This window comes from Astatotilapia calliptera, chromosome 18, assembly GCF_964374335.1.
Source record: "Astatotilapia calliptera chromosome 18, fAstCal68.1, whole genome shotgun sequence".
In the NCBI taxonomy this organism is placed as follows: Eukaryota; Metazoa; Chordata; class Actinopteri; order Cichliformes; family Cichlidae; genus Astatotilapia; species Astatotilapia calliptera.
This window is the reverse complement of record NC_137439.1, coordinates 15179950-15203251: the sequence shown is the minus strand read 5'-3', so window position 1 is coordinate 15203251 and position 23302 is coordinate 15179950. Positions and strand designations below refer to the sequence as shown.

The 23302-nt window shown below is 38.2% G+C and overlaps 1 protein-coding gene across 4 annotated transcripts in view; it reads left to right on the top strand.

Moving 5' to 3' along the window:
• Nucleotides 1-23124, top strand: part of b4galt2 (UDP-Gal:betaGlcNAc beta 1,4- galactosyltransferase, polypeptide 2) — a 242927-nt gene extending 219803 nt beyond the window's left edge. The window contains exons 7-12 of one of the 4 annotated variants that reach the window (XR_013903028.1): nucleotides 518-622; nucleotides 4490-9862; nucleotides 9974-10018; nucleotides 11601-11756; nucleotides 11960-12052; nucleotides 12994-14119. Coding sequence is in view for 1 of the 4 variants with exons in the window: in XM_026148727.2 (XP_026004512.2) it covers nucleotides 518-622; nucleotides 17353-17503 (256 nt within the window). In the remaining 3 variants the exon portion in view is untranslated. Of the gene's footprint in view, nucleotides 1-517; nucleotides 623-4489; nucleotides 10023-11600; nucleotides 11757-11959; nucleotides 12053-12993; nucleotides 14120-17352 lie in introns of those variants that run through there. The other 3 variants (XR_013903026.1, XR_013903027.1, XM_026148727.2) reach the window with 3 other exon arrangements.
• Nucleotides 23125-23302: the final 178 nt, after the last annotated feature.

Sequence of the window (23302 nt, the reverse complement as noted above, 5' to 3'; positions counted from 1 at the left end):
CTATTAATATAAACACAAGTTGAACATATCACATTTTATTATTGATTATTTTCATACAACTTACTAAATGTGTGGATTTCCAGCTTTTCTGTTGTGTGTGACAAACATTTTTATTATTTTTGTTTACTATTCATCAGGTTCGGGCATTTAAAACATTATTTCAAGGATTAGATATTTGAAACAGGTATTTTAAAGGATTTTTTTCCCACTTTTTGTAGACTAAATAATTTCTTCTCACAGCAGAAGTGCTGTCATCTCAGGCTTCGGCTTTGGGAACTTGCGATTTCCATAAATTGATTCTCTTTGCTGTTGATTTAATAAAATAGCTGATAGATAACATAAAAAGTTGCAGCCTCGCTATATTTCTTCATTAATGTGTTCTCCCTCTCCTTGTCTTCCAGCTCTGTTTGTTACAGTGTTTTCCTCAATAATCAGCATGTTTTCTCTCTCACCTGCTCTTTGGCTCAGTTTGTTTCCTTTTCTCTAATAGATTCTGTTCTATCTGCATGTGTTGCAGGATCACTCTGAATGGGATGAAGGTGTCTAGGCCAGACGTTCGCATCGGCCGCTACAGAATGATTAAGCACGAGAGAGACAAACACAACGAGCCCAACCCACAGAGGTACTGCATCATTGTCTGAAGTCGTTCTCCGGCTTTATATTCGGATCGATCGCTCCGCTTTTGTTTCACAGCTACTCGGTTCAGACGTTTCTTTCTGAATTTTTCATTTCAGTTTGAAAGAATTATGATCGCGTGGCACTGCAGAAGTCATCAGTGGCGTGGCTTTATAATTAATGTTTCCTACAGTGCAATTTACTGCTCTGAAATGTGAGGCAGTGTTATGGGCAGCAGTGGGTCTCCTGTTCACTGCTGTCGTCCAGATTATCCACTGTCACTCTGTCCAGTTTTGCAAAACTTAAATGTTAAGGATACTTTAACCTTTAATCAGAGGTGTTTAAATGAGGACTTGACCTTTATTTTTAGCAGTTTCTTACACCGTGCACATTCACACTTGGGAGTTCCCTACAACTGACAAGTACTGCAGCTTGTCATAAGAAACGGTGGGCAAAAGGAAAATTGCTACCTTAGAAGTGTGAAAGTGTTTTAGAAAAGACTTAACTTTATATATTACTTCACTAGTGGCATCTTTACAGCCTGACTGATGCAGTTTGGAGCAATTATTTTTAACTTGCTAATCATTTAGTGCCAACATTTAGACATAAAAAAAACATGTTTGATTTTTCTATACTCCTGTGATTTCATATCACTCTTAACCCTGAAAACTGTGATCCAGGGAAATGTACACAGTAATATCACTGTACTGTATATGCAGTACTGTGCAAAAGTCTTGCTCCTCTCAGTTTAATATTTGCCAAGAAGCCAGAGGAGGGTTTTTTCAGTTCTCCAGGCTTTCTGAAGCTCTTTCAGTTTTTCTTTGCTGCTTTTTCACTCCAGTCTGTGTACAAGGTGATTTTCAGAAGATTTTTTAAGCCACTTATTGCTGACCTATGAATCATTCAAACACAAAAAGGCACCTAACTCAAGGATGAACCAGTGTTCGTTCTACACATATTACACACTTAAGCAAATTTATTTGTATCATTAGGCACTTTGTAACGAGCACCCTGTCACAAAAACACATTTATTCCCATTTTCTTTAGTTGAATATACAAAAATGCCAAGCACATCAGTAGGACAAGTATGAAATACTATTTTTGCACCAAGTTGACTCCCAAAGAGTTATTTGTCATTCCTGCCTGTCAGGTCAGGAGAGAGGTACAACAGTGAGTGTCGAGAGCATTCTGTAAAACACAGTGAAGGTCACGACTTGGGGCTGCATTTCAGTCAGTGGTGCTGGATGGAAATCATGAACGTGAAGAAGCGCCATCAGATTTTGATCCACTATGCAATGCTATCTCTCAGTCTCTCAGTGCAGGTGTAAACAACATGAGTGAAACGTTTTACTCATAGTAGGATATTAAAATATTTAAGCAATAGCCCGATGTCATGCAAGAAGACAAGGCGGCATGTTAACTAAATAAAATCTGTTTGGCTCAAAGGTGTGATTATAAATTCTTGTTGAACCCTTATTGATTGAAAGTAATCTAATAATAGGCAAATAGTAATATGAGCGTTGTGGCTCTTGTAAGTGTAGAGAATCCTAGATGGAAACTTCATGCCTAAAAGTATCAGATGACTGAACAAAATATAAATAAAACAAACCTCTGAAGGCCACAGCTCAACCTTGGTGGTCACTAAAGATTGTGCGATTTTTAAATGCCAGGACCAAAACACTTTCACTAAACCAAAAATTGCTTTTCAGAGATACAGCCCAGGGGCTTAAATGTTGCTCTTTTGGCTACACCCATTTAAATTGCTTTTCAGACAAATGCGTAAAAACCTTCCCCTATAAGTGTGTTATTTTATGGTTTGATGAATGAGACCCAATATGCAGAGATGAGCCCTTCTAGACACATTAATCACCAGGAGTATAGCACCTCACATTAAGCTGCTTAAATGTGGATTATCACTGTTTATTCTCCTCTAAGAGCCCCCGTTTTCATGCCTGAATAGACTGGGCAACGATGCCTCTCAACACAAAAAATCAATAGCTGCTGTGGCTCCGGCTGAATGGAGACATAGTGAAATCTGTTGTCTCCTCCAGTAACATTTTAGTTTGATCTCATGTGACATTATTATGTTTCACCATTCTGACAAACTGCTGCCTCATGGTGGAGTGAGGTCTGGTTTAGTTGTAGCTCCTAAATTGGTTTATAAGAAGATTAAAAACTGCTGGCAACAAGAGCCATGAGTGAAAGAGTATTGACTGTGTTTGCTGGAGCCAGACAAATTCTGACCAGCTTGATTTGAATTTTGAAGATAGCCTGTGAGCGCTGCGTCTGATACATTGTTAAAGTTTTTGTTTAATGAGCGAGCCTGAATGGGATCAATAGCTCTTTTTACAAGAGAGGCTTTTATACAGCTTGTGAAAAAAATTACAAACAGCAAAACACATCAAAAACAGTCACAGAGCTCTGAAAAGGTGCTTCATAAAAAGTTTGGACAATACGCCAAGGTCAGTCTAAACTAAAAGAACGCTTCACAAAGGTATCTTCGAGAATTATTTTGTAATCAAAAACTGAATTTGAAAACTTTCACTTTTTTTCTTCTTTTAAAATAAACTTCAGATAAACTTTCAAAGCATGCATTCTCTGGGTACTACAGCTTTCTCCTTCAGTCAAAAGACATGCTCGTTATTTTGGTTGGATTCTAAAATTAGCTGTAAGTGTGGATGTGAGGGTAACTGGTTGTCTGTCTCTTAGCCCTACGACAGACTTGGGTCCTGTCTGGTTTGTAGGGATCTACCTTGCCTCTTACCTCACAACTGCTCGAATAGCCTCGAGCCCCACCACGAGCCTGAGCTGCAAAAGCTGAAGTGTTGTATATAGTTTTTATTTTTATCTTGTTGGTAACTCATTAACTAACAAACAAATCAAGTCACAGCTATTGCACACCTTTAATACTTACTTGTATGCGACAAATTAAAGGAAATATGTTTTGTTGGTTTCCATCTTCATATTTTTATTCTCGGACTGTCCTAGAGCAGCTTTGTATGAGTCACAGTTCAAAATAATCCTTCTTTATCATAAACTGGAGCTTGGTGCATCCGCTTTGTTCAGACCTGAAAGATGCCGTTTCAGCTCCTCTCCCTTTAAGGTCAAGGAGGACCTTAAAAGCAGAGTTTCAGCTTTCTTCTGATTGGCTGCTCAACACGGACAAAACTTTGAAAAACACATGGGCGGGCTAATTTTTCCACAGCCAATGCTATGTGAGGCAGGTGACCTCATTATGGATTTCTGCTCTGAGACAAGAGTTAAAAAATAAAAACACACAAAACCACTTTGTCACTGGGTTGAGAAACCCCCAGGCTGGGCAACTCCCCGCTTATTCTTCACTTTCTTCTTTTTGCTGCTCCCTTTCGGGGTCATGACAGCGGATTATCTGCCTCCATCTTAGCTAACCCTAGGATCCTCCTCTGCATGTCCTCCTTCACTACTGCCTTCACTGTGGTCGCCTTTTTTTCTTCCTACCTAGCAGCTCCACCTTCAATATCCTTTGTCCAGTATATCCACTATCTCGCCTCTGCACATGTCCAAACCATCTCGCCCTTGCCTTTCGAACTTTGTCCCCAAACTGCTCAAGCTGAGCTGTCTCTCTGAGGTACTCACTTCTAATCTTGTCCATCCTGTTTAGTTTCAGTGAAAATCTTCATGTGCCACCTCCAGGTCTACCTCCTGTCTTGTTCTTAGTGCCGCTGTCTCCAAACCATACATCATAGCAGGTTTCACTACCATTTTGTAAAAGATCCCTTTTACTCTTGACGATATCTTTCTGCAGTCACTGCTTTCACCTCTGAACCTCCTGCCTTTTCTTCTCTCTCGCTATCTCTTAACATGTCTTCCCCGCTTTCTTCTTTTATTGTTTTAGGCTAACAGTAGCACAATGTCCACCAGCACACTGTTGGCCACAAAGAGGGTCGTTGTTAACCCAGACTCGGACCGATCCTGTATGAAAATGACACATAAAGAATGAGACATGCTTCATTTGGCCAAGATTTTACGCCCTTCCTGATGCAGCCCTCCCCGTTTATCTGGACTTGGTACCATCAATAGGAGTACACTGGTCGCATTATTTAAACTTTTCTCCATGTTGTTATGAGCATACACCATTGTAGCAGTATATGACTGAAGATAAGAAAAGCATAATAGGCCCCTTTCAACATGGAAAAGCTGAACTCTTGTCTCCTGCAGTAAGGAGATCTGAGGCATCTGTCATGCGATGGGGAGGTAGGATTTGACTTCACTTGTACCCTGAGAGGGAACGGTCACTGCAAATCCCTACAAAGCTGTTCTTGTTGATCACAAATACCCATAAATATATTATATTATATTATACTATAAATATGAATTGGATACCTTAAAGAGAACCTTTTTGTCTCCTCTTAACCTTAAATATGTAACATGACTTTTGGTCTTTTCTTAGTTTTTTGTTTTATTAAATCTCTTCCTTTCTTCATGCCAGTCTCCTATTACAACCTGTAAGGTAATAAATAAATAAATATAAAAAAATAAAATCACCTGAAACAAAATGGAAAGATTTTTTTTTTCATGCTTCACGACTACAGAAGTAGAGATGTCAGACGTCCATCTAGATGTAGTTTAACTTCAAACTTAACAATCTGTCCTGGAAAAAGGCGGCAGGAACTTGAATGCAAAGATGTCTAAAATAACCAGGCCTGTTTAATGTGTCATCTATCATTGTTTTGTGTATGTGTGTATATGTGAAAGTGTGTGTGTTTGACTCAGAGAGAAAGATTCAACGATCCCTCTGTAATTGCCTGCTGAAATGACACCGTTAGAAATAGGAGCCCGCTAGGTCAAAGTGGTCTAGTTGCCTTCATCAAAATCAATAAATCAGCCAGTGGACTGAAAGAGAGAGGGAGAGAGTGTTTGTGTATGTGCACACACTCATGCGTGTGTCTGATTGATACCTTTTTGTCGTTTTCCTCCTCGTCTTGATGGTCATTCTGGACTCTATAGACCATAGACCACACTTCCTCAATAAGAGGTGACACCAACAGGGATGCTATTTATTTGAGGTCGATGCATTATTCATAACTGTGGCGAGGGGCAGAAAATATCTGCCTATTAGTGGGCAAAAACTTCATTTTTACAGCCCTTCTGGACACTCATTATAATGTTCCGGAAATTTTGACTTAAAGGATCTGTTTGAAAAGAAGCAGGATTTGGGCTTAAATAAAGCATGGCAGCTTAGAATAATCAGGAGGCTGTGAAAGGAAAATCCGCCACCTCATGGCAGTATGGGTGAAGGGGAGAGTGTTTTTCTCTGTCCTTTCTCTGCTGTACAGTTTTGCATTTATTTTAATTTACTTTAAAGGGTCTTTTTTCTCTCTGCAGGAAATTCTTAAGTCAATTCAATATGCCAGAACATCTAATGTTTTCTGAAGAGAGCATGAAAAAAGGCAGAAACAAGGAAATAGTTGTTTGGTTACCAGAGTGAACCCTGTTCTCTGAGACACACCAAAGAAAACACAGCAAGCTAACATGTTCACAATAAAAATGCACATTTGCTGTTGTTTAGCAGATTTATCATTTACTTCATCATCTTACTTTAGCATGCATCCGATGATTATTGCTAAACCCAAAGTGGCATTCATAAGAGGGCAAGAGTGCATTTGCAGCTAATCTCTGAACATATTTCAGTCTGGACCAAACTACCAATTAACCAACACTGCCACCTATCACACCACCAAATGCAACTCAAGATGGTAAACCTAAAATCAATCATGTATTTGTACATGAATCACCTATACATAATGATTTGCTTGTATATTCAATTGATGATTCAAGTTGAAGATGATTCCACTCAATTCTTATGGATTTCCATAATCCAAGTAATGTGACTGGCATAACCAGCCTATTGTATGCCTGACATGATGTATTCTCGGAGCTGTGGATGAGCAACCAATGGTTACCAGGGGGTTAGTGAGTGGCCTGTAGGCCTGCATAACTGTGGCTTCAGTAATTGATTTAACAGAAATTGCCAGCAGCCACTCTCAACCAGTCAGGGAATACTTTTTTCCCTAGCAACCACCGGTTGCCAGGCGAGAAGCCAGTCTCTAGTCCTGTATGACTGGAGCCTTAAGTAAAAAGTGTCAATGCATCTGTTTAATTTTTCAGAATTATCTAACAAAACATTAACAGCAACACTGTTGTTAATTTTTGTCATGGAATAAATCTGTAATTGAGGTTTTGCAGACGTGACAATTAACAATGTAACATCAACTTGGCCGAAAAAATGATTATTCCCTGATTGATTGTGTTTGTTTGCTGGAGGTTGACAGCTGGTTGCTGGGAAAATAATTGCCAAAGCCTCCAGGCACACAGACCGACCGTCAAGGACCGTGATTGCTTTGTTTGTTAGCATATAAACTTTTACCTTTTACCATAAATTTCTTAATTTGTCAGTTCTTTAGTCCAAGAGATGATTTGGGGATACTTGTTGATAGCTTTCAAATGATATCACATACCCAAAAATTTGGCAACCAATAAGGTGTCAATGGGAAATATTCAAAAATTGATAGAATATCATAAATAGACTACCTTTAAACCATTTACGTTGCCTTGTTCTGAAGTATATCAAGGAGTTTTTGGTCATTGGCCCCTTATGTGCCGTATATATATTCAGCATGTATATGCAGAACACACACGTGTGTGTGTGTGTGTGTGTGTGTGTGTGTGTGTAAAGTTTCATTTTAAGGTTGTTCTTGCAGAAGCCTGCCAATTGCACTGATAAACTAAGCTTTTGTTTCCGCTTTTTGTCTTCAGGTGCAGAGTTTCTTCTCTGTTTAGATTCAGATTAATGATTGAGCCTTTTGGGAGAGTTTATCTGGAGTACCTGCGTAATGTCCAGCTTTTACCAAGGGAAGCGTTGTCTTGACTATCTGATGAATGTTTACTATCTCCTCTGCACACATGCATTCACATTAACTTGAACATTCACAGGAGTCCATTCTCTCAGCTTGTCTGAAATGCTGGTTAGGCATAGCAATGAGATGTTGTGCCGATGGATTTAAGAAAGAGGAACATTAATCACAAGCTACAAGTATCAGTTAGAGCACACACCCATACACCATTTGTATCGGGCAAACAGCATTGCAATTGAACCAGATGCACAGCAAGCTCATTCAATATGCCATCCCTTTGTTATCATCCTGGGACATTGCAGCTTCAGAGGGTGTTTGTGTGTATTTGGGTTGATATCTGTATGTGTATGTAACCAATAATAAACCATAACTAATAATTACCTTTAAAGATAAAAATGTAACCTAACATCACTTTAAATTTACAGTTTCATTCATAATACAGAAGAAGTGGGAGGTAGTTCTCATTTGCTAATTTATTACTGAGAGACTAATGATGAGAGGATTGATAAATTCTCACATCTGGGTAGTAAATATTATCTTAGCTTAGTATAGCTAGCTAGAAACAGCTAGCCTACATCTAAAAGAGATAAAGAAAATCCACTTATTGACTTATCTGATGCACACTAATTAATTTCTTCTATATGAATGACTTAATTTCATAAAAAAAAACAACATTTAAAAAAACAACAACATTGATCTTTAGCTGGACTGTTAGCAATAGCAGCTAATCTGCTTACAGTCCTGTGAGCTGTTGTAGTTTATTATGACTTGATAGATATCTTTCTAAGCTATGTTTGTATTTGTTATATCTAACATATCTTATCTTAATTTTGATTAGATTAAAAGATAATTATTATATATTGGGTATTATAATGAACTTATAATAAAATACTGCAGTTTAAAAAGCTTTAGTGTTTCTTTCCTATAGACTCAATAAATAAATGAAGGTTAAGTCATTTTCTGATGGTGGACTGATTGTACACAGATCTAAGGGTACTGAAAAAAAAAAACTTAACCTTACCTCGATCTGTAGTTGTTGCTGTGCTGTCAAAAGCTAAGTACACCCTTACTTCTTGCATAGGACTTAAGTGCACTCAAAAAAGTCAACTAAGGCAGTTGTTTGATTAATTCAATAGACATTTGTCTATTTAACATGAACATATTGAGTTTAGGTTTTTAAATCATTATCAGTTGTTGGTTTAACATAAAATAACAAAAAGTTTAATGAACTAGATTTGCATTCTTCAGTTCAATTAAATGTAATTATTTTAAATCAACAACTCTAAAACCGATGCCTAGTGCGCATGCTCAAACTTCCCAAAAGTGAAGAGGCGGGAACGCGGAGAAGTTATATGTGTTCAGTGGACTGCCATTTCCCTCTGCGGAATCTTCCACAATACAGGTAAGTAATAAATAACTCAAAATATCTTAGTCAAACGAAGTTGTTTTGTCCATTAATTGTTTAACAATGTTTTTAATTCCAAATGTGTAAGTTGTCATTAGACAGCGGGAGTGGAGCAAATACAGTGAAAATCTGGTATTAGACGGTGCCAATCGGTACCGTCTAATACCTGATTTATAATCCGCTCTGGGTATATTTATACTATTATTAGCATTTCCACTTCATTGTTTTTCTTTCTTTTTTTTACCCGTTTTTGCAGTTAGTCTTATAGTGTTTTTAGCGGTTATTGATATGTTTGATTCAATATTTAACACGTTTGTAATTCACTTTCAAAGTAAATGAAGTTAGCTAAAGCTAGTATGGTTGTCTCATTGAACTTCTACCTAGCTCTGTTAGCATTCACTTTGGTTTTAAATGAGGGTTATTGCAAGACATGGTCTTTGTTCACTTTTTTTATTATCATTTGCATTTTTTCTTTCTTTCTCTCTCCTTTTATTTTAAGCATTCGGCCTCTCACAGTAATGCAAGTTAAACTAGCATGCGCGATTTGCTAAATATTAGCTGTGTCCAAATTCAGGGGCTGCATCCTTCGAATTGACTTGATGCTAGTGCATGGGGAAAAGAGCATAAACACGAGGTCAGAGGAAAAGGCAATGGCGGATAGTTATGAAAATTGCCTGTGGGACCTTTACCGCAACTACCAGCATCTTTATTGCATAGTGTGAAACACTGCTATTACATTTGGTAACAGATTGGATATTTATCTGTGAATTTTATATTGCAAGAGGTATTTATATGTATTTGTATTTTTTTTATACATTTGCAACAAAGTAAAAAAAAATCCACTGTGGAATTTTTATAAAATAATTTTTTCTGTTTTCTTTACCATAGTAACACCACAAAGAAAGCTGACCCCTTTTTCTGATTGTTTGTGCCTCCTCTTTAATACATGGTAAGCCTTTTACCATCATATATTTTTTATGATAGTTTTATGATTTAATCAAAGTGAAAAAAAGGTGCCAATAAAACTATCCTTAAAACTGCTTTTCTTTTTTTCTTTCAGTGACTTGTATGTGGCAGTGCAAGCGTTGTTCCATCAGGGAGAGTAGTAGGTACAATTATTGAAACACTGTACAGGGCTCGCAAAATGGCTAGCCCGACGTCTCAGGGCTAGCGATTTTTCCAGTCGGGCTACCAAAATCTATCTCTGCCCTGCCCGTCGGGCTGTCATAAGAAGGAAAAATATATGTCAATGCTTCTGCATTCTTTCGGAAATGTAGCTGGGTAATTATGTCATTGGCATCGGTGAGCCACTGTCAATATGTGACATATTGAAATCGCGTTTGAATTTGCGCTTGTTTTTTGCTTTCACTTTGCAATCGCGCGACCTGTGTATAGAGAGCGACAGCACTGATCTGTGAGTGATGATAATTTGTGCACCAATTCCTCTGACATCGTCTTATCAATCGTTAGCTTACTATGCAAACATGACAAGTGAAATCTCCCGCAGCTTAAACATGTGAGAGGTTGATCGCGCAGACAATCGCTGAGTGTTATGTGAGTGCGTGTGTAAAAGCAGCAGGATATTAATTGTAGTTCTGCTTAGCCAAATAAGACAGGTCAGGGTGAAGAAGTGACAGCCAAAGAAAAGCTTACCACAAAACGGAAAAGTTATGACAAATCAGACTATAAGGCAAAAAGAAAGTGCAGCTTTATGGTTTCATGGACAAAAGAATTTCTGTGGCTGCAACATGACGAGCTATATAACCGGGGCTGCACATAAGTGGTCCGCAAGTGCGTATTTGCTGTCAAAATAAAAAACGCGCACAAGATAAGAAGTTGCAACGCGTGTTTGCATACATAAGATTTTCTGGAGGAGGACATATTTGTTTAGAACTCTTAAATATGTCGAAGAAGCTCCTTTAAGCAATTACTTTGGTTTTCCTCCACCTCCAAAGAAATGTCAGAAGGAGTCCGAACCACAAAAGAAGCGCGTATTCTCGCAAAAGTGATTGCAGGAGGTGAGCTGGCTTCAAACAAATGATGAACACACAGATGTGGTGCAGAATGTGCCGTGAAAATCCCACTCTAGCGGACAAAAACAGTGCTTTTTATATGGATGCAAACGTGCGTTGCAACTTCTTATCTGTTGCGCGTCTTTTATTTTGACAGCGAATGCGCACATGCGGACCACTTATGTGCACCCGTGTAAATAACATAATGTTCTGCCGGGTGTGTTGTTGGTTTTCCCTTGATTTCTGAGTTGACAAGCGCCTTTGTTACTGGGACCAGTCATTTTAAGAAAGGCCCCCATTAGAAATGGATTATTGCTCAGTCTGCAATATCTTTCCCAGAACAAACACCAATTGCAAATAATATACTAAAAATAAACCTGAAAAATCTGTTTAGAACAGCATACTGTGTTGCAAAGAGTGAACTACCACTGGTGCAATTTAGCAGTCTTTGCAAACTTCAAAAAGCAAATGGCCTAGATCTTGGTTCCACTTGCCTCTTACTTGTGACTTTAGTGGAAATTTCAAATTCAGTATCTGACACAGACTGATTCATGTCCTACACAGACAGCACTGATGTCTGCATGGTCTTCTAAAAGCAGCTTTAGTCAGCTTAGATGTGAAGTGAGTGAAATATACAGTTGCGTTTTTAATCAATGTATTTGTTCTCTATTGCAGATTGAGAAGGAGTTTCTGCGAATCACCACAAAGCCTCTGCTATCTACTTTCTTTGCCGAGCTTGACCAATACGCGCCACGCTTAATGGAAATCTTTCTGACCAAAGGAGGGACACGTGGAAAGAAAATAAGAGGTCTCATGCTTGCCATCTCCAAGGTTTGTATTAGGATTGAGTAGACTTTGTCATAGGCAGCAAAAATAACTTTTATTTGGAGATGAAGTTGTCAATTTTGTTTCGGCTTAACAAGTGGTACATGCCAGGTTCTAACCTAAAGAATAATTATGCAAGTTAACTGATTACCCTAGCTTTAAGAAAAACAGACTGGTTTTGGCTCATATTATCTCCTCCTCCTCTCCAGCATGACAACATCCATACCAGACGAGCATGCATCTTGAAGTCTTTGTGCATCCACCTAAACGAAGACTATGAGAAGTTAATAAAGGAGTACTTGGTGAGCCATTGTGACAGCATGTTGTCTGTAACATTCTCATACAAATTGTGACGTTGCCTCAAATGCAAATCATTAAAATTAAAATTTTGAGATTAGCAACAAGACACCTGGTATTGGGGAAGGATGTCTTGAATACCAAACAGTATTAAGCGTTGCAATAAAGAATTTCTGGAATTTGGTATTGGAAGGAAAGAAATTTATGCCTACTTAAACTTGATACACAAACATACAATGCATTTAACATGCATCAAGACTATATTGCTTTTGAATCTGTACTTGGATTAAAACAAGTCCTGTTGTTTTTTCATTGTTATGGTCATCAGTATTTGTAAATAGAAATGTCTATGAACTTTGAGCTGTTTAGTACTAACACTTCTATACCTGTTTTATTTTAGCAGCTGAGTTAGCCTTTTCTCGAGTCCTGTCCCCCTAAGTTACTCTTGCTACGTCCGACAAACAAATGGTTTCCTCTGCGCACCAATGGGTACCCGAATGTGCGAGCAGACATGCTTCATAATGTTCGGTACATTTACCTGGGAATGGGGCCATACACACTGTTTAATCCATTCACGTTGTTTTTGACTTTGTGAATGGAAAGAACACAACTCCTCCAGACACAATCTCTCGGCGTATCGGTGGGCACACCGCTTCTCCATCTTGCTTGAGGTTAATGTTTGTCAGACACAGTAACGGTTGCTATAATGTGTAATTGGACAATGGCCCTTTCGGGGGAGGGGCCGGTGAGAGGTCAATTATGCCACCTCTTTTGACATGAGAGGTGTATTTTATAATTTATGTATTGGAGTAATTACTAACAACTACTTTAGTGGTGTAATTTTCTGTTTATTACTTTGACTACTTGGATTTTATGAACAGCATAGAAACAGTTGTTTAAACAATCTCTTAAATTTTACTTTGTTGTCTTATACTTTTTCATGTAGGATACGGACAGCGAGGCAAAAAGCTGCATGGAGCAAACTGTGATGGGGGTGTACGTCATCCAGAAGGAGGGTGCTGAACCTGAAGATGACCCAGAGGACGTTGGTGTCGTGATTGAGGGTGTGGAGGCTAACACTGATTTGGGTAACATTGCACAAGCATGTGCTCTGTTGTTTGGACTCATATACCGTTTGAACCTGAGCTACCCACCAGAACTTAAATGCACCTTTGAAGTCCTCCAGAAGATACTTTTAAATCTTGATGGACAAAAGCTGTCTTCAAAGGTACAGTTTCTGAAAAACAAGCTTATGGGGTGAGAGCACTTGAAAATGACTGATAGGTCTTGAATGGTTCATTGGTGCAATGGTGATTTCCAATATATAATGTTAATATTTGAGTTGTTTATATTTTTTTTCTTTCATTTAAAACATTTTTTTTTTAAGTTTTTGGATTCTCTCTGTTGGGCAATTCACCTTTTATACAGCACTGCAGATGATTTTTGTTTGTCCTTATATAGATGGCTCAAAATGGATCAGAAGTACTGACAGAAGTACTATGTTGTGTTTATGTATCAAGGTCCTGTAAAGTTTAAGACCACTGCCACCTGTTAAGTTCACTGTATTATTGTTTCCATTTTGCTTGCTAGCATGTTTTAAAACACAGCAAAACTATATTGCTAGCTGTGGAGGACTGCAACCAAAATTAAAAAAATAAATACAGAAATATAAAAATTGGTCAAACTAATAATTATTTCAATGAGATACACCAAACAAATATAGATTTTCATCACCTATGGAATTTTTTGTTGTTGTTGTATTGCCCCCAAAATATTTCTAATTATTTTATTTTATTTTTCCAAATTCACACAATTCGATTTTGTCACATGTTTTAACTTGCCAAGTGGGAGATGTATTTTTATCTTTTAGTTTAATTTTTTAAAATGCAGTCGATATATTGAGCAAATTTTGCATCTGTTTTTAGTTGTGGAAGCTTTGGTTCCAACATATTACCTATGTAAATAAGTATTCTAACATTTTACCTTTTGAAGTATATGCTTGCAGGTGTACAAAAATGGTAAGCTTTTATATTGTCCACTAAATCCAGTTAATAAAGATAATGTTATCATAATCTGATTGTGACTTTTTTTGTAAAGTAGTGGGTTTCTAAATGTGTAACAAATGTAAACAAATCTAATTGAAATAATTTGGTTGAAATGAGTGAAATCATTGCCTTGATTAACAAAGTAGTTGTTGAAACAACAAGATTTAATTCTGTTTTCCTAAACTTTTTAAATTGTGTAGAATGAATTAAAACAAATTTCACTCTACATACTTAAATAAATCACTTCAAATCAATGTAAGTATAGTATGTTGATCCAACGTAATCTGATTACATTAAACCACCAAATGCTAAATGTGTTGGTTTGACATGATCGAAAAGGGTTTATTGTACTTGGTTAAATTGTGTGCAAAAAGGGTGCCATGATTAAATTGTGTTCATCCAACAACAGATTTATTTGAGTGTGGGTATGTAGCAAGCAGCTGCTACTAATTAAATGCACCTGATTAATTGAAAAACTTTTGGCTTAAATGTTTTGGCAGCTTGCTGGTCTGAAGCATTCAGGTGTGTGTTAACACAATGCCACAATCTTCCCAGAAGTGGATCTCCCAGTAAATTCACCCAAAAGTCAGACCTTGCATTGCTCAAAGAAATTTTTTAAAAGATACATCTCAGTTCATGGCAGTACAATTAGAAATTGACTGAACATGTTTGGCTTATTTGGAAGGCTAGTCAGACCATGCCTGTCTACTAAAGTATTCTAGATTTAAATGTGAGGCTATCTTTCTGAGAGCTAAAGCTTGTCCTAAATTGGGTCAAATCAACAGGACAATGGTCCCAAGGACAGCAACAAATCTACAAATGAACAGAATACAATCAAGATGCTGCAATAACCCAGTCAAAGTCTAGACCTTGACCTGAGTAAAGTGCTGTCACTGGACTGTAAGAGAGTTATGCATACAGCAAATTAAAGAAGCCTACAAACCTCGAAGAACTGAAGCAGCATTGTAAAGAAGAATGGACCAAAAGTCATACAGAATACAATTACTTCAAGATATTCCTGCAAAATGTGGTTCTTAAAAGTTATTGATATACTTTTTACTTTTCGCAGTACTGCATTAGAGTCCTGTAAAACCTTTCTTTCTTAAGAAAGAACCAAATGAGTTACCCAAACTCTTCTTTTAAGATTTTTTTTTTCAAACAAGGTTAAGTGGGCCAACTCAAAATGTGACACTAGAGCAAAATAACCCTGATTAGCTGGCACCACAATCTATTGTTGAGATTCTTAACCAGAAATGTTTTCCTGTGAGACCCTCAGTGGAATTAAAAAGGAGCTTTACTTAGCCCAGTCAGGACGTCTGGAAATCAGGCTAATGAATATGTAACGAGGATGTCTTTGTCTCGCCCTCTAACTCTAGAAAGTAAGTCCAAGAGCTTTGAAAGGATACATAAGGTAACCTACAGGGTGTGCCTGTATGTGTGTGTTTACATGTATTAGATATTCTTTATACTGAATGTAGGCAGGGATTGTGTTTAATATTCTTCGTATGATAGAGTCATCCAAAGATTTAGCTTTCCCCCCCTTCATTCGCTTTATTTTTAATATCAGTATATCGCCATCCATCTGTCACACCCAGACATGTTTATCTCATCGCCTATCTGTCCTTCATTTTTCTTCCCTGTCATCCAACCTCTATTTTACCTTAAACACGCTCCCATTCCTCTTCTGCTTCCTTTCTCTTTCTCCTAAATGAATTCCCCCTCCTTCCAGGTAAAAGTGCCGTCTTTTTGTAGAAGTCAGAGAACACGTGATTCTATGTATATGTTACTGTATTGTATATTGTGCAGCAGGAAGATGCTTGACAACGTTTTTTTTACCCAGCTTCCATTCATGCCAATAAAGATTTTTGATTTGATTTGAGAGAGACAGAATGCAGGAAGAGAAGAGAGATCTTTGCTCGTCAGCTCTGACAAGGATCTGTAGACTCACTGGTCCATGTCGGACTGAAGTGTCATCTCCAGTTGCATGTCCAAGCATATCATTAAGAAGACATCTTTTGTTGCAGTCAGTCACGGCTGTCTTTTGAAAGTGAGTGTGGAGTTCTGGGTGTTTGCACACATCAGCTCTTTCTCTGCTCAGAGACCTCAAAAAAAAGAAAAAAAGGAAGAGATTTTAAGACAAGAGTGTAAACACGCTGGTAGACACTGTGGCCTCATTTCCATTCTGAATGCCTGCAAAAACTCATGCTACTACAAGGGTGACAGCCGTGTTTGTGTTATGAATCTGTTTTAATGCCAAAGGTTGCATCACATGCTGAACTGAGGCTCAGCAGCCGCTCTGTGTAACTGCGTGACACACTGTGTGAATTTTTTCCCCCATCTTTAATACCAAAATCAGAGCGCTTTCTGATGTAACTGCTGAATCACAGCCCATGGAAAAAGATATCCCGGCATAAGACAGACAAACCCAGGTAGATATTATAGATCATCCTGTTCTCTGAGTCCCTGTGCTAGGCCACAGCACCACCTGTTGGTCACGATCAGCTTGGGGAAAAAATCAGATGCTCTATTTTCTTAACTTTTAGGAAACTTTAGCCAGTAGACATCGGGCTCTTTTCATCATATTGGTTAAATGTGCACAGCAGCACATTGCAGATGGAGTTCATGCATGTTTTTGAAAGTTTAATCTTTTCTAATATCTGTTTTTGTTTTGTTTTTATTTGCCTTGAATGCTTTCTGGACTAGTTTATCCCCTGTCTTTAAGTTATTTCCAATCTCTGCAGTGTCCTGTGCACAGAATATGATCTTTTGTGTATATTTGTGCATTGCATATTCCATTAAAAGTGCGCCTGCAAAATAAAGCAGCTGTGCTCTGTGCCGCCGCAACCCGGAATTGGATTAGAGGATGGAAAAAATGACCAAACTTGGCACAACTTTCAGATGCAGTTTTAAGGGTTTGCAAATATACAAAGGTTATATACGGGAAAAAAATTAAGACGGACTTTTGCGAGATCTCGCAAAAGTCCTTAGCAGTGTGTCAGGCATCTGGTTGCTTTTCGTAGAATAAAAAAAACAGTTGACGAGAAGAAACGATTGATTTATATTTTCTCATCCACATTGCAGCATTGCTGTAACTGTAACCGAACTTGGGCTGTAACCTGGTACCTGGTACTTTTTATCTGGTACTCCTGTTTTTGTTTTGTTTTTAACTTACACTGAACTGAATCTAATATTCTTGATTGTCTCCTTCATTTCCTGCTCTCTCCCTGCCCTTCCTTCCCTCTCTTCATTTACTCCATTAGATTCAACAAAATACAGAACACCAAGAACACAATGAAGAAGGACGGCATCAGCTCTCTGACCTACAGACTGGTTCAAGTCAAGAAGTATCCTCTGTACACGAACATCTCCGTGGAGATCGGCAAGCCACCACCTCGGCCCATTAAGGGCTAGAAGAAATGAAAGAGAGAAAGTGGACGATGTGGGGGAGGATGCAACTGGCCTAGCGAGAGGAAGATGTGAAAGAAGAGAACTTAAAGGACGGAAAGAAAACTGAGAGTGTCTCACAGGCATCTGAAAGAATATGAAATTGAAAATAAGAGAGCAAAACTTGTCGCAAGCACATCATAGTGTCTCTTTCTGCCTTGTTTCCACTCTATTCAGCTTGATATTTCTCTCTTTTAGGACTCAGGCTCTTTCCACCAACAACTTCTTGAAGCAGACAGTGGGTGCTATCACACCTGTAACAATCAATGACTGCAGAATGAATAACTTGTGGACCAAAGGTGGATTATTAGTGGCGTCAAACTTAAGTTTTCCTATCAAACTGGAGGGCAACCGATGGCATGTTGACAGCGAGCATTGACAGGAACTGCTGGTGTGTCACGTAACACTTTCTTAAATGTTGACGATGGATTTCTCGTAACGTCTTAAAACTGTCTCCATGAGAAAACGCACAGACTGTTTTCATGCATACTTTGAAAATGCAAGAAAGAACTAACTTTGTGCGCATTAACAGCCCCTGGAGTCAAGCTGTAACATTACCACAACGTACTGACATGCAGTGATGAACTGTGTTACTGTGTCTAACGGCTTGCATATCAGAGACATCAGCGTCTCTTGTCCTGTGATGCTAACAGACAATTTGCTTTGGACATTTTCGTCAGGGAGTGACTTGTTTGGATCTAATTACTCAATCAAACCCTCTGCTATCAATTAATGAATGTGTATTGTGCCTGCATCTACAGCAGAAGACTCAAATGAGTGCTGGTGACACATGAACATGCTGATGAAACACGTTTGTCAGCCGCTACAGACGACCGGGAACTCTCTTTTTGTTCTCTGTTTTTATACATATATATGAAGTTAAACTCTGGAAGCAGAAGCTGACTTGTTGAGAGTTTTTCAACAACAGTAAATAAACTGAAAGGATGAAAGGGTTTCTCCTGTATGCAGTGTACTGAAACTATCTTTGGAGAGCATTTGAAATCAAATGGAAGAACTGAAGACAGCAGGTCTGATACATACTGACAGCTCAGTTATGATTTTGACCCCCTGCAGCACATAAGGAGATTATACTTCTGGAAACTTCTTTTTTTTCAGTTTATTTTGCTAATATGCACTTTAAAGTCAACATTGAGCTAATACTCCTTTAAAAGATATTGGAAATTTACCATATTTTCTGCATATACAGTATTCCCCAAAGCTCCAGACATCCACTGGTGTTGGTTTTCTTTTAGCTAATGTCACTGTTAACGCTAAATTTGGTTGAAAAGTCAGGGGGTGAAATTTGTTTTGTTTGGGTGTCTTAAAAGTTTTAAATTTGGTCCAAAAGTGAATGTTTTTTACCAAATAGGCTAATATTACTGGGCAACCTGTACAGATATGTGCAAAATTTGTTGGGCAAAGACAGATTTTGTCATTTGTATACCACCACAGTGGTTTTAAATCACCCAATCCAGATCTGATTGCATTGCAGAGGTTTTGCATTAACCATTTAGGAAATTCAGCCACTTTTATATGCCGTCCCCAATTTTTCAAAGGCTCAAAGTTATTTGGACAATTGGCTGAAAGGCAGTTTCATGGCCAGGTGAGGTCTGTTATCTTGTTTTTTCACAACAAGTGAACCAGACATAATATCTCAAGTTACAGCTCTTCAAAGTAATTTCAAATATGACGCCAAGAGAGATGTAAGTGCAAGTGAGGGAGGCCATTATTAGGTTGAAAAACTAAGATAAACCTATCAGTGACACAGCAAAAACCTTTTCCAAATCAAAAGTCTGGTTCATTCTTAAAAACAATGGATGCACTGACCAGCGCAGCAACACCAAAAGGCCTGAAAGACAAAGAAGACAACTAAAGTGAATGATAACACGGATGTTAAGAAAAACAACTTCTTGTCTAACGAAATCAAGAATGAACTCAAGGAGGTAATGGTATCATTGTCAAAGTCCACAATCATGAGACACCTTCATGAATGGAAATACAGACGTCTTATAACAAGATCTAAGACCCCTAATTACACAAGTGAATTGTGAAGTGTACACACTATGCTCTCTGCTCAGATTCAACCAAAGTGCAAATGGATAATGACCCAAAGCAATCTGAGAAAGCAACCCAAGAGTTTTTCCTTTACAGGCAAAGGAATTAGAGATTCTTCAATGACGAAGTTGGTGACCTTATTTCAGCCCAACAGAGCTTTTCAGTTATTAAATACAAAAACAGAAAGCCCCACAAACAAGCAGCAGTGGAAGGTGGTTGTAGTAAAAGCCGAGCCATCTCAAGGGAGGAAACACTGCATTTGGTGATGTCCTTGGGTTCTCGACTCCAAGCAGTTATTGACTGCAAAGGAGTTTCATGAAAGTATTAAAAAAAATCTTTAAAATTACGCTGGTTTGGTTAATAGTTTTTAAAAAATTGATGTAATTCCTAAGCCATTGATTCAAACTTTTTGTTAAACCCCTTGAATTGGAATTTGAAGCTGAAAGTCTGCACTTCAGCCACCTATTGATTAAAACCCACTGCACTGTGCACATAATTGTAAAAAATTATGTCTTTGTCCAACAAATTATGGACCGAACTTCAAGTGTGTATACACATGTAAATGATGTTTTTATTCTCATTGTGTGTTGCATAGTGATGGTATTTGTGTACACCTCTGGAGAGGCTAAACACATTGTTCCAGCATGCTAGAGCAGCACAGTAGGAGCAGGATGAGCGCCGCAGCCTCATAACGAGAAGGTTCCATGTTTGAATCTACAAAACAACAATCGACAAAAAAGGGACATCAATCCATCGATCTGTTCATCAATGGATTGATGTCATCCTGCTGTTCATCCTTTACTTTTTAACCAAATCTTGATGTCGTTCAGACATCTGGCAAAATTGTCTCCCGCCGTCATCCCGCCGTCTTTTGAACAGGTTTTTGCTCGGTGGGATGTCGAAGAAATGAGCTGTCAGTTATGTTTTATGAGAAAAAAGCAGCGTGAATACAAAAGCTGACTCTTGTAAGATTTACAAGCGGCTCCACGGGCAGGACAAGGTGAAATAATTCTCAAGGTCTCTTTTAAGCCTACAATCTAACTTGGTAGTCTTTTTTTTTTTAAGTGTCACAATTCATTAATAGTCCGTTGATACTATAATATTAATATGCCGTTTTATCTCTCTGCTATCTCTCCTGTCAATCGTTTAGCAGGAGACGATCATATCCGGACGGAGGAAATTATAAGGTGCTGGTGGAAATTGTTAATTTTAGGGCAGTAATGAGAAGTTACAGTTTGAGTAGTATGACTGACGTCCCTATTGCTGCTTCAGATTTTATCAACATCAGCTGTCAAGCCTACATGCTAAACGGTTTTATCACGCATTCAGATTTCACAATCGATGGGCTAAATTAATCCTTTTTTTATTTAAAGTTCTGGAACTTTTTGTCTCATGTTTACATCTGTCATTTCTTCCCTCACCGCATTGAAGTCTTTGACTGTTTTGTACTTTGATGCTTTGCTTTTCTTCTTCCTCTGTTTTCTTTTCCTGGTCTGTACTGTCAGTGTTGTTATTGTTGACGCCTAAACGCCAAACTGATGCCTTTAGAAGTGATGTGTGCTAAGGGGAAGGGAAGGTTATCTTGAATTCTTTCTTTTGGGCAAAGATGACGCGATAGAAATGTGTGTTTTGAGATTGAAAATATTTAAATGTTTGTTTCGGTGCAAAAAATAAAGAAAGCATTTGTAGTATGTTTTCATGAAAGTGGCAGGGGGTTTGCATAAAGTCTTGCGACTGCAATTTGAACCACAGAGAACAATTTGGGGCTTTTATTTTGGTGAAAATCGAGCACCGTTGGCCTCCTCTTTGGTTAGCCTTGAGGCAAAACTGTTCCCATCTGTTTGTCTCTCTGTTATCTTTGCCTCAAGCTTATTGGAAGGTATCAACGCTCTTTTCTGCACACACACACACACACCCGAGCACACATGTTCATTCAAACTGTCCAGCCCTCCCCTTTTCTTTTTTTTTTTTTTGCACCATCTCCCTTTTCAATGCCTCTTCTTTTGTACTCTGCCAGTTTAGGTTGTTTGTGGCAATGGCACACTGTTGTGCTTTGTGATGAACCCACTTCAGGCGCAGCCGTGCCTCACAAGGGTGCTTCGACTTTCAATAGATATTGACAGGGCCTCTCTTTGAGTCTGTGAAGTCCCGGCCACTTACTGTATCTCCATTTTCTTCTTTTTCGGCACACATCCCCATCCTTGTCTCCCTTCTTTTCATGTCCTCTTTGGATGTCGTCATTTTATTTTTCACTTTTCTCTCTGTGCTTTGATCCTATTTTTTTGTTTTTTAAGCAGTAGTCTCCTGGTGAGTTTTTGTGTTGTCAGACTGCACACAGGGGTCAACAACGATCCCTTCTCTAAAGTGTTTACAGCTCACGCAGTGCAATATTACAGATTCATTCACCTCTATATCATGTTCTTCTTTTAAGTCATTGTTGAGGGATGTGGGATGACATTTTAAGGACTAGTTTCAATTCTAATGCAGTCATCATTTTTTTAAAAATTTGTCTTATAAACCTGTTGTGTTATCTAAACATAATCAAAGATTAAAGGCAGATAAAATGATGGCATCACTATTTTCATCATTCTCGCCATATCAAAGGGACAGTGCAGCAATTTAATGTGCTTTGTAAAGTTGTGGCCACTCCGGCCAACATATCCCAGCTGTGCGGTTAGCTTTAAAATAGAAGTTTAAAAATCTTTCATAGAGTTGGTAAGTGCAATTGGACATTTTGGGCAGTCAAGAAAAAAACCCTTTAAAAATAATTAAAATTACTTCCCTGTTTACCAAAAGATTAATAAAGAATTTGACTCATATTCGCTGGGTTCATTTTGCATGGGCTTAAAATGTTGTTGCATGCTCTGCCCTTAACTGTGGATCAACTATGAGTGGGTTCAGCACCTTTTAAGTCACTTTGAACTAGAGTTCAAAACACAGTTCCAGCTGCCTTCTCCTCGATGGCAAAGGCAGCAGGAATTCATGGGCACTGTGGTATTTCAAGTCACACCTAAACAAATAGACTGAACTGTAAAATTTGTGGAGTGTCCCTTTAAATGTAAGATCAATCCTTCTGGGAAGCCTTTATGAGATGAGAAGTTGACAGAAAGTTGAAAAAAGGTATAATTTAAAGCAGGAGAGGGATGGGTGCAGTGCAGTGTGTATAAAATGTGGGTTAAAGATGTAAAAATCAGCAGAAGAAACTTTAGCATAAGTAGTATTTGAAAGAACCACGAGGAGTGCTTGATGTTTCTTGTTGGACTTTTTGACTTTTGAAGCTGTTCCAGCTGTCAGGTAAACCTGGTGGTTCAACTATTCAAAGCGCTTTTTTTCTGATACTTTTTTTGTTCATCTGCTGCCGATGGCAGACGGGACTTTCAGGCCTGTGGGTGTTTTTAAAGATTTCCTGTACCTGTATGTTTTTTTTTCTTTTTGTACATTGAATGTTGAAAATGTTATATCTTATATAGAATGCATTAAATCATATCAAACCTACTTTTTCTATACAATCAATAAATCTGCAGTTAAAAAGATCCTGTGATGATGGTGTGTTTCATGTTTCTTTGAATATTTCCTCTTGATCTCAAACAGTCCAGTTGAACTTCTGCAGACTTTTTTCCTCTTTTCTCTCCTGAGTGCTTCTTCTTCACCCTTCGTAGGTTTTTACACCATTCTGCATTTATTCATTAGTTGTTCTCAGGCTCTATTCTT